Below are 11,715 nucleotides of genomic sequence, written 5' to 3'. Positions count from 1 at the left end.
GTTTGCTGAAGGTGGCCTGGCTGGTATAACGTAAGTCTTGGCATATTCGTTATGGTTTGGGGGTTACTGCATTCTTGCTTTGTCCAACATCGGTATTTATACCACAATCATGCACGTGCAGTTGGATCAATGTCCAACAATTACGTTTTTCGCTTTTTGCAAAATGCCCGATTCGTGCGAAGTTTTCGGTAAGCTGCATTGTTATTGGGACCATGTTGAGAATGTTTTCTGATTGGGTTCAAACCTGTACCGGAGTTTTGCTTTCCATACGAGTACTTTCAAGTGATAACTTTCGTTTGCCTGGTAGTTTTATTTAATCAGGAAATGGGAGTCCCTCAAGGAAGAATTTGAATTATCAGTTACTCTTTCCAGTGTTAAGATAAATAGCCTTCCCAAAGTTTTGTCTGGTGGGTCGTTGTTGGTTAATGACTTTAATATTTCCTGCCGTACTAGGATGCACACTACTGAGAGACAATTGCAGATTTATCTGAACAAAATGCTCAAGTGGTCACTGCAAAACGGTTGTTAGTTTTCCAAAGCCAAAACATGTTGTCTTCATTTTTGTAATAAACGCAAAATACAGTTATTTTTAGATGAAACTCTAATCAAAGTGGCCATACAGACCAAAGTTTTGGGAATAATCTTTGACAGTAAATTATCCTTAATACCCTAATATTAAAGATATGAATAGTCACTTTGCTTAAACACTCTGGATATACTAAAGGTGGTTTCAAATGCTAAATGGGGTGGAGACCAACAAACTCTACTCTATCTTTACAGAACATGAATTAGATCAAAACTTGATGGTGGCTGTTTTATATACGGTTCAGCCCGTAAATCCTTTATTCAAGAGCTTGACACCATTCATCATCAAGGTCTCATATTATGTGTGGGCGCATTTAGAATTTCCCCTGTTGAAAGCCTCTATGTTGAAGCCAATGAGCCTTGTCTTCAGATAAAACGGTTAAAACTGGCACTACAATATGTTACTAAAGTCCATTTCACTCCATCTAATGCTACATCGAACGCTGTTTTTATTTCTCTTAATGAAGCCCTGTACGATAGGAAACCTGACCCAATTGCTCTACTTGGAATCCGTATTCAACAACATATTGCAGAAGCAAACTTAATATAAATGTATCAGTTTTTTTCTGCATTTGCCGATTTTAAACTACCTGAGGTGACATATTGGCAATCAATACAGCCTGATGTAAATTTGGACTTAACCAAATTGAAAAGGGCTGATACAAACCTTTTATCGTATCAACAGGTTTTTCTGGAAATTAAACATCAATATGTCCATCATACAACTATATTCAACGATGGATGAAAGGACGGAGACAAAGCATCAGCTGCAGCCGTTACTCATGATGATACACTATCATTTCGATCAACAAATGGCAGTTCCATCGTTACGGCAGAGGCAAAGGCTATGCTATTAGCTCTACAATTTATTAAACGCTCTAAGAAAACCAGATTCATAATATTTTCAGATACTCTGTCCTGCTTGAATGCAATCAACAATCGAAAAATTTATCATCGCAGTTTAGCTAAATTTTTTAAATATTATTTAATTTTACATGTGGCTGACATTGGCATCTTGTTCTGTTGGATACCAAATGCATGTTGGCATTGAGGGAAATTCTAAGGCTGATTCTGCTTTGGAAAAGTCGATGTCGAGCAATACTTTCCCTTACACTGACCTTAAACCAGGTATTAGGCAAAACGTCAAAAACATGAGGCTGAAAAGATGGATCAAGCATATATCAAATAAGCTTCATACCATACAGCCCGTGATAGGCTGCCATACCTTTCCGATCTAAATCGTCAAAACCATTGGACACTCTGTTATACTCAGTCATTTATAAATTCACGGGAGAGGGGCAGTTGGTTAGCCTAGTGGTTAAAGCGTTCGTTCGCCATGCCGAAGACCCGGGTTCGACTCCCCACATGGGTACAATGTGTGAAGCCCATTTCTGGTGTCCCCCTGCCGTGATATTGCTGGAATACTGCTAAAAGCGGCGTAAAGCCAAACTTACTCACTCACTCATTATTGAAGGGAGATGATCCCCCTCAATGTATCAATGTATTCCGTGTCACAGTCCTTTGACGGTCAAGCACCTGTTGTTGGAATGTATTGATTTTCACTCATTCGCCAACGATTTGATACTGGTCAAACTAATTCGGAACTTTTCAATACCGTTTCTTATCATTTAGTTTTAGTATATTTAAACTACATATATATGAACACATGTGATTTTAACATCTGTATATCATAGTTTTACTGTTTACTGTGATATAGACTGAAGTTTTAGTGATCTTCGTCATCACTTTTATTGCATATTCATTTCCATAGGAAAACATTATTTTCTATCAGCGAATAGCTGTAAAATGGCTGAGGCTTTAAGCAGCATTTACTCACTACCTCGCCATCCTGAACTGCTCCCGTGAAAACCGCTTTACCTGTTGGGATATCATGATACACAGATTTTAAAACATTTATCTCAGGGCGGTAGATAAAGTTAAAACATGCGGGAGGGAAATTCATCCCGTGTCATTACTTTGTGTAATAATGATAATAATAGTCCATTTATCATGCGCATTTCTCCATGCACAATGCATGCACAAAGCGCCCAAACATATCTCATTATTATTACCCCGGATAACACAAGCTGCCTGTGAGGCGCTAGGTTAGTGGTTACATGACTTATCCCACCGGGTACCCATTTACTGCTGGGTGAACATGGCAGGACTTATGTCATTACTTTCTATATGTACCACTTCACACTACAGAAGTCCGCCTGTTACAGAGGCCGGTGTGTATTGGAGGTTCGGAGTCTAACAGAGGAAATACGGTATATGAAACAGAGGACATTGTTTTATTTACAGTGATTGCTTTGTAAACAGCGACCCGGCACGAACACTCGTGTGTTGTCAACAATCTAAAACATAGCGCTAGGTCACTTGACACGGAGGGGTAAGGATGCAGTATTGGGTTGTGGATACGGCATTGTCACGTGTCACATAGTAGAAACACGTACGTGACACAGTGCCAAGACCCACGTGCTGCGTGTCACACCCGGTTCCTGCTGGGCTGGGTTGAGTTGGGCATGGGATGAACACAGGTGGACACAGAATTCATTCATTTATTTAGAATCTACTTGATTTACCCTTAAAAAGGGGCGGTCAGACTGTTCTCGTGTCTAACCACTCACTGCCACACGATTTACGTTTACTTATTCAAATACGAAAGAGTAAGAGAAAAAAACACTTACGATCAGATATACGAATTTTCTGTGTTATATACAAACTCCTCCCAGTGTCACCTGAACCTCGTCTGTGTGGAGTTGGTCGCCGCCCGCACTTGTGAGGAGCTGTCACCCTGTGAGTAGCCTGAGCGTTAATGTTTCTGAATTAGAGGTGAATGTGGATCTCTTGTGAGCTCCTTTCTGGTTGCCCCTTAATACACATACACCCAAGTAGACTTGCCCAGTCTCCAAGGTTTAAATGATAATTTCCTAAAAATAATAAATAAGAGACTTGGGTCACTTGTACCGTCCGCTTATCTAGACTTGCCTCTTCGAAGGATAGACTTACTATACATCCATGGGCTCAGTATTCAGTATAGACTTGCACAAGTCTCTAAGGTAAAAATTAATAGTTTATATGAACATTTGTAAATTTAATATAATAAATAACAGACTGATGTCCTTGGTTCAGCATACAGTAGAGCCTAGTCTGTCTCACAGTCCCTGAACCACATTATTTTCCCTACTGCCAAGCCCTCCCTGTAGTGCTAAAGCCCTAAATAAAGCAAGTCTAGATTTCCTCAGGTTCTGAATCTCTGGTCTCCCTAGGGCTCCTTTTCAATATAAATGGGCTTGTTTGTTACTATCAAAATTATATATATTCAGAGACTTAGCCTTAGTCTAAGTAGAGCCTTAAATTGGAGCATGGCTACATTCAGTACAGCCTTGGAGCAAGGCTAACCTCCAAGCCGCTCGAGACAACACCAGCTGAGCCCTGTCTGGCATATCGCACTATCCGCAAGTTGGCGCTCGGAAAGGGAGCCGGGAACCAGCTTAGTGACAACACTGCTTCAGATTGTTGTCCAGAGCCACCTTCTGGTCTCACTGCTCTTGCTTCAGCCGGTTGCAGGCACGAGCGGGAATCAGTCTAATACAGCTTCTCCACACGACCACACAACTTGTCACAGTAGACAGTGTATCGCGGATACCACACGAAAACGTCTCACGATGGCAAACATGATCGGCGACTGGAAACTGGTGCCCGAACTGACCACTGGCCATGATGAGTATGCTAAGGCACTAGGTAAGTGTGACACTTAAACAACTAAGGAATCAACGTTGATATATACACCAAGATATTCACGTTTCGTTTTAATATTCAACAAACTATTTTAGTATTACCCTTCGTTCCGGCCTTGCCCGATTTCTAGGCCAGTATTGCGTAATCAAACAGCTGACAACGATGTCTCAGTGTTGTGAAATAGTCATAGTTTGCGACGCCCCCACGTGGTGACCCCGGGGTGTCTCCCTGTGTAATACCTAGCAGTGTTTATACTGACATAGCTAGATAACCTACATATAGCCCTAGATACGTGATAAAGATGTATAAGCAATGAAGAGACGGCACCTGATCAAAGTTTACCCCAGTTATTTAAGGATATCATGTATGTTATGATAGATCTGTATGTTCATGTACAGCAAATTATTATTCACAACATGCACTTGACAATGGAATAAGTGAGTGAGCGAGTTTGGTTTTACGTCGCTTTTAGCAATATTCCAGCAATATCACAGCGGGGGGACACCAGAAATTGGCTCCACACATTGTACCCATGTGGGGAATCTAACTCGGGTCTTCGGCGTGACGAGCGACCGCTTTAACCACTTAGGCTACCCCACCGCTCCTACAATGGTATTAGAATCTGTACCGAAACGTCGCATCATATATGATAAAGAAGTTGTCATCCATTAAGTATCTTACTTTATTACCCACGTGGTCAATGTATGGGTAGTTGCATACTAATCTCGTACGTCACACGAGTGTCGTATCGCGTTGACCTGTGTCGTAACGAATTGACCTGAGATTCTAACGATTTGATTGGATAACCGATGACCTCTCAAATAGGTCACATTCTGACGTAACTATTTTTTTCATTCATGACAAACACGTGAATTCATTCATTCTACAACTTAAATGCATTGTTGGAATGTAAACATTGCGAACGTTTGCCGTGTCGCTGTTTAATTGTGAGTCGAACTGAGACATTATATCCGTCGAAAAACATAAGTGCAATGTTTCCACCAATGATCTTAGCCGAATGAAGCAACTGCAAACCAAGAAACGGGGTGCTACGGCGTAGTTTACTGAGGAGGCTGTACGAGGCGATGACAACTGACATGCATCGTGACATCGGTTACCAAGGCAGTGACGTCATTACAGTGTGACGTCATGCAAATATTGTACTACAGTACAAAACTCTTCCGCAACCTCTTTATAAAACCGGTTTCGGTTTGAAACGATAAAAATATCAAAAATACGCTATTTTGTCAATGTAAGACGTGGGTAATAAATAAAATACCACACTCGGTCTCATAACATACGAATTATACAAAACTCGTGACCTTCCTATGGTATCTGACCTCGCTTTCGCTCGGTCAGATACCATAGGAAGGACACTCGTTTCGTATAACTCGTATGTAATGAGACCTCGTGTAGTATTCTCTATTTATCATACAAAACTGTGTTCCACAGGAGATATTGCTTGTGTGAGATCAAACGAGATCTCGATATCCTTTTGACAGTAAATTTTGTACAATGCCGAGACATGCTATGACGTCATGAACTTGGTGACGTCACAATGCTATGACATCGCTGCACTGCAGTTCTTATGGCAGTACCGTGCTTAGAGATGTACATATTTCATTGAAAACTAATGAAGAGTGATTTCTGATGATAAATAAAATCTCACCCTCGTGTCTTCTGATGTCAAATATATCAACACTCGTTGATAAAAGTAAAAATACCCTCTGCAAGCCTCGGATATATGAACTTTATCAACTCGTGGTGATATATTTGATATGAAAAGACACTCGGGTGAGATTCTCTATCTCTATTCTTATCACTCACCAACTTACAAAATGCTAACAACAGATCATGTACTTACACTTTGAATTAGTGCCAGCGGAGGGAACAAATGATGCACCTCCTCTTGAGTGATTGAGTTTAGTTTTACGCCGCTTTTAGCAATATTCCAACATCACGGCGGGAGACACCAGAACTGGGTTTCATACATTGAACCCATGTGGTGAATGAAACCCGGAACTTCGGCGTGACACTTTAACCACCACCCTTTCTCTTGAGTGGGGAGGACCGTCGTCTGAGGCGCCGCAATTCGCGTTGTATGGGCAGACAAGCTATTCCCTTTGAAGAGGTCGGACAAGATATTCCCTTGAAGAGGTCGGACAAGCTTTGAAGAGTTAGCTCCGACACGCTCGAAACCTATGATAGGTGGTTGCCATGTTTATATTCCTAGTTTTGTCAGCACCATGTGGTAACCATCTAACACTTCCATTACTTCCTCCCATGTCAAGCTTACACGTCGTACTGTACCTATAACACTGATGAAAGCGGCGTGAAACCAAACTCACTGGCTTCTCCTGCATCTCCTGGGTCGAAATATTCAAATTCTGATATCGCTAACATCACTTTCTTCTTTCTGTCCAGGGGGCGCTGGGGTAGCCTAGTGGTTAAAGCATTCGCTCGTCACGCCGAAGACCCGAGTTCGATTCCCCACATGGATACAATATGTGAAGCCCATTTCTGGTGCCCTCCTATATTGCTGGAATATTGCTAAAAGTGGCTTAAAACGATACTCACTCACTCTTTCAGGCCCAAAGCTGTGGATTGACCCCTGATAAGCCGTGTGAATAAAATGTGGTAGTTCCATCTTTGATAAAAGTACATGCATCCAGAGATGCGATCTTACAGACTACGTTACCTGTACATACTATTTCCCTAACCAAATGAAGAAAACGAACACACACTTAACGCCCACCTGTATACATGTACCGTCAATGTAAGTCTTTACTCCCGCTATACCACAACGGCCTTTGAACATCAAGTCATAAGCGCACAATCCTGTGTCAATATAAGGTGTTTACTGATTTTCTTAGATTCTCACACCTTGTGTGCATGTTTTCTCCGAGACGTGAAAATTTGGTTCTGGGAGTTATACCAAGGATCAAGCCACAGCTTCAGGATCCTCCATTTATCCGGTTCAAAGATTATGTCGGGCGGACAAATGACGGACGGACTACACACCTTGTACAATCTTCGTGTACTGACCCTTAAATTTTGAAAGAAAATATACAATATTCGGTTTGCTGTTCCAGGTATGACGGACACGGAACGCGAGGCAACTCGCAACCTGGTGTACACCTTGCATTTGTCACGTGACGGCGAGGTGTGGCACATGAAGGTCGATCTTGAAGATGGAAGCGTGTTTATGGACGTCAAGTTCACGATGGGAGTTCCCTTCCACTTTCTGAGTTTCGACAAGGTCACTAAAATGACGGTGGGAATGTTTCTTGTTTTGTGTGATGTTTTCATGATGGGTGCATGTGGTTTTATGTCGCTGTCAGCATCGCTAGAGTAACATCACGGCATGGACAACCACCACCTCGTATGTTGCGCTCATACGGACATCGTCATGACTATGTTAGGGGTGTCAGTGCTAACAGAGTACAGGGTTCGGGTTCATTGCTTATATATAACACGACATTTATAGATAGCTGCCGTTCTGGTTCTATGAAATATGTCGATAAGGTACAAAATATGTTTAGTTAAACATTGCTGTAAGGGAGATAACTCCATTTATTTTTTTAGCGGTATGCGAGGTGAGCATGTCGCCGGAAAATGGGGAATATCGGCGTTTTGAAGGACGTTTGGAAGGTTGTAAGTGTTTCAGGAATAAAAGGCTCAACTGCACAGTTCAATCGGTCAAATTATAACAATATATTTCATCAACAGGATTAGGACTGTGACCTCAGAAAGTATGAAAGCATGTGTTTGCTTATGCGTACGTATGCTTGCGCGTGTGCGTGTGAGCTTGCGTATGTCTTTGCGTGCGTGTATATATGTGTGCTGTAATCGCGTGTGACGTCTACAAAACATTGTCGACTCGTCGTTTCAGGGTGGGAAACTCATGCATGTGACTAACACTACAACCAAGGATGGCCAGTCACGTGTTTTTTATGTACGTTGTAATAAAGGTATTGAATTTCATTTTTTAACAGAGTATCATCACACTACAGAACGATCACTTCGTTGAGAAGCTGACGTCGGACAAAGAAGGTGTGATCATGCAACTGGACGTAGACACGTATCGAGACGGGGACTTCGTCGTTACGGTGAGTGAGGGAGTGTTTGCTGGATAACGCCGCTCTCTGCAATAGTGCAGCTCACGTCGGTCTGTAAAGTTTCAAGTCCGGACCAGACAATCCCGGGATTAACATCATGAGCATTGATCTACGCAATTGGGTCACGACATGCATGAACCAAATCAGCGAGCCTGACCCCTGATCCCGATTGTTGCCTCTTCTGACAATCAGGGGTTGATGGAGACCAATTCTGACCCGGATCTTCACTGCTAAAGCGAGTTAAAGTGCATATCAGTGAGTGAGTGAGTTAATCAATCAGTACATGAAATACCTTAGCAGTTTAGAAATAAAGACTCCATCATTTCCAAAATGCTAAGATACATCCTGGTGAAGTGTACCAGCGTGTACCAGGTGTACTCTCTACTGTTTGTATCTCTTTCTCCCCAGGCACAGACCAAGGATGGCAAGACCGAGACCCAGTGGCTAAGAAAACTCTGACCAGCATCCCACACAAGCGACTGATTTTATTCTAACAATATGTCACTACGAAACATGTGCACACCCATGATTGCCTCAGTTTGACACAGAAAGAAAACTGTCTAATACGGACTCTAACTTTTCAAGATGTATACAGTCCTGAACGAATTATGTTAACTTAAAGAGGAGCCTATTTAATCCAGACACTGACTATACCGGATATATGTCACCTTGTTTATTCACTGCAAATTTAGAGTTTATAAGCACATTATTTCAGGTAACTTAAAAAGGAACCTTATCTATTCCAGACTCTGACCATTACGGATTTATGTCAGCTTCTTTATTCACATTAGTTCAACATTGTTGCTACTATGTTTGTTTTCTTTGTTGATGCATGATGCGTGTACAATGCAGTATTTTGTAACAATGTAATATTGAGATTGATTATACTGTACCAAATGATATTTGGATAAGACGTAAACTTCTTTGGAGTTTATTTTTATTATTATTAATATTGAATTTGAAGGTGGAAAAATGTGGATTATCATATTTTAGACAAAAAAACATTGTCGTGCTCTTTGTTCAATGTTTTCTCAACTTTTACAGATTTAGATTTTTAGATATTTATTCTAACAAACCGCCATATAGCTGGAATATTGCTGAGTGTGGCGTAAAACTAAACTCACTCACTAACAAAAGGTTAGCAACCAATATTTCAACGTGTGTAAACAATATATAAGTATTTTTTATAAATTAATACATCCATGTTATTTTGATAATTTTCCGCATTTTTAAAAACACGAACTTTAGTTTTATTTAGTCTGACGGACAGTTATCAAAACATTTCCTAAATTTTCTGTTTCATCTGAATAAGACTCTATGTCATTGTTATATTTTCAGAATACGTTTAGTTACATAAATAGAAGAACAATTGAAGCAATTTCATAACAATGTTGTTTCATTTAGACAGAGCTTCTCCTGTTTAAGGACCCGTGAAATTCCGGGTTAGAATGAACCTTCAGTAACCCATGCTTGTCGTAAGAGGCTACTAACGGGATCGGGTGATCAGGCTCGCTGGCTTCGTTGACACATGTCATCGGTTCCCAACTGCGCAGATCGATGCTCATGCTGTTGATCACTGGATTGTCTGGTCCCGACTCAATTATTTACAGACCGTCGCCATACAGCTGGAATATTGCTGAGTGCGACGTAAAGCTAAACTCACTCACTCGCTTCTCCTGTTTTAGACTCTAGACTCTGGCCACTCTGTTGATCGGGATGATTAGTGGGACGATCTCATTTAAATCAAATATTATACTCCGATAAAGAGAGGTACCGTGTGCAGGAAGGAACATTTAAAATGTGGAAATAAACATTGTGAATATTCTATGTCCGCTTCAGTTACTTTTGTCCGCAACATTCAATCGAATATAGTCACGATCCGCTTCAACATGTATGTTTACAACTCAACATGTCCATATTACATGTGCGTCAATCACACGTCGCCATCTACTCGTATAAATGATCATGTATAATATAATACCACGTAAATAATGAATCCTGAATCGTTGAGGAAGGGATGTTGAATCTTATTGCTGTGCTATCATGTGATCATGAGTGCCTTTATTAGGCATGGTGCCATCAAGATGAGCTATCATGTGATCATGAGTGCCTTTATAAGGCATGGTGCCATCAAGATGAGCTATCATGTGATCATGAGTGCCTTTATTAGGCATGGTGCCATCAAGATGAGCTATCATGTGATCATGAGTGCCTTTATTAGGCATGGTGCCATCAAGATGAGCTATCATGTGATCATGAGTGCCTTTATTAGGCATGGTGCCATCAAGATGTGCTATCATGTGATCATGAGTGCCTTTATTAGGCGTGGTGCCATCAAGATGTGCTGATGACTGGTTGCCATCATCTAATATCTTCCGTTACAAGTTTCCAGCAGAGCCAGACTGTTCGTTGGTTTCACAAACGTGGTGAATATCATGTACCGTGGCGGGGTAGACGAGCGGTTAAAGCATTCGCTCGTCAGGCCGAATTCCGAAGACCCGGTTCGATTTCCCACTTGGGCACCAAGCCCTGTGATATTTCTGGTGCCCCCGCCGTGTGAATATTACTGCGGCGTAAAACCAAACTCATTTACTCACTCACTCACCCATGGCTGCGAGAGAGGTTGTTCATCATATCAGTCACTTGTTTGCTGACTCTGTTTGCGGGTGATTATGTGCCTTACACCGATAGTGTAGCTTCGAATATCGGTAATATTCCTCTGGAACCCAGCTGTTTAACGTCTTAGGGTGACACGTCCATTTAACAAAGACTTCCATTTGACCCGCTCTTTCAGTTCTTGAGTATTTTGTCTACAAACCGTCAGCAGGTTAGTCTACCCATGTCATTCATTTTCACGAAAACTGCCTTGTATTGGGTCGTTGGCCAAATCTTTCAATAGATAAACTTGTATTCCATCTCTGTACTGTCGTTTCGATTATGAAAATTTTTTCAGTTCATATTTCTTGATAGCCCCTTGAAAGATGTACCTCAAGTGTGATATTCTCACTTGATCAAGTATTCTTAGTCTGTTTAAGTCGAGATTCCAGATCACAAAATTTCTTCAATGTGTCATTATATAGTTCTTCCTATACAAGGGCGGTGGGGTAGCCTAATGGTTAAGCGTCTTCTCGTTTGGATGAAGGTCCGGGTTCGATTCCCCACATGGGTACAATGTGTGAAGCCCATTTTAGGTGTCCCCCGCCGTGATATTGCTGGAATATTGCTACAAGCGGCATACAACTAAACTCACTCTTTACACGCGTGGACT

General features: G+C 41.4%; 2 protein-coding genes across 2 annotated transcripts in view; one reads left to right on the top strand and one right to left on the bottom strand.

The window, feature by feature from the left end:
- Positions 1-3,443, bottom strand: part of LOC124278721 — a 13,024-nt gene extending 9,581 nt beyond the window's left edge. Inside the window, exon 1 of the mRNA XM_046714490.1 lies at positions 3,276-3,443. The gene's annotated coding sequence lies outside the window, so the exon portion shown is untranslated. The remainder of the gene's footprint in view (positions 1-3,275) is intronic.
- A 543-nt stretch (positions 3,444-3,986) lies between these two features.
- LOC124278720 lies at positions 3,987-10,274 on the top strand. Its single transcript, XM_046714488.1, has 4 exons — positions 3,987-4,332; positions 7,422-7,603; positions 8,325-8,438; positions 8,856-10,274. The coding sequence occupies exons 1-4, from the start codon at positions 4,257-4,259 to the stop codon at positions 8,904-8,906; spliced, it is 423 nt and encodes a 140-aa protein (XP_046570444.1). The 5' UTR covers positions 3,987-4,256; the 3' UTR covers positions 8,907-10,274.
- The last annotated feature ends 1,441 nt before the right edge of the window (positions 10,275-11,715 follow it).

Source organism: Haliotis rubra, unplaced genomic scaffold, assembly GCF_003918875.1.
Source record: "Haliotis rubra isolate DU_JTF1 unplaced genomic scaffold, ASM391887v1 Scf240, whole genome shotgun sequence".
NCBI lineage: Eukaryota > Metazoa > Mollusca > Gastropoda > Lepetellida > Haliotidae > Haliotis > Haliotis rubra.
Note: the sequence above shows the minus strand (reverse complement) of the source record. Positions and strands in the feature narration are given on the sequence as shown.

Excerpts from the sequence above, each read along its gene's own strand:
- LOC124278720 (XM_046714488.1), top strand. The coding sequence starts at position 4,257 with ATGGCAAACATGATCGGCGACTGGAAACTGGTGCCCGAACTGACCACT. Across the intron at positions 7,604-8,324 it reads ACAAGGTCACTAAAATGACG|AGTATCATCACACTACAGAA; the intron begins GTGGGAATGTTT and ends ATTTTTTAACAG. Across the intron at positions 8,439-8,855 it reads ACGGGGACTTCGTCGTTACG|GCACAGACCAAGGATGGCAA; the intron begins GTGAGTGAGGGA and ends CTTTCTCCCCAG.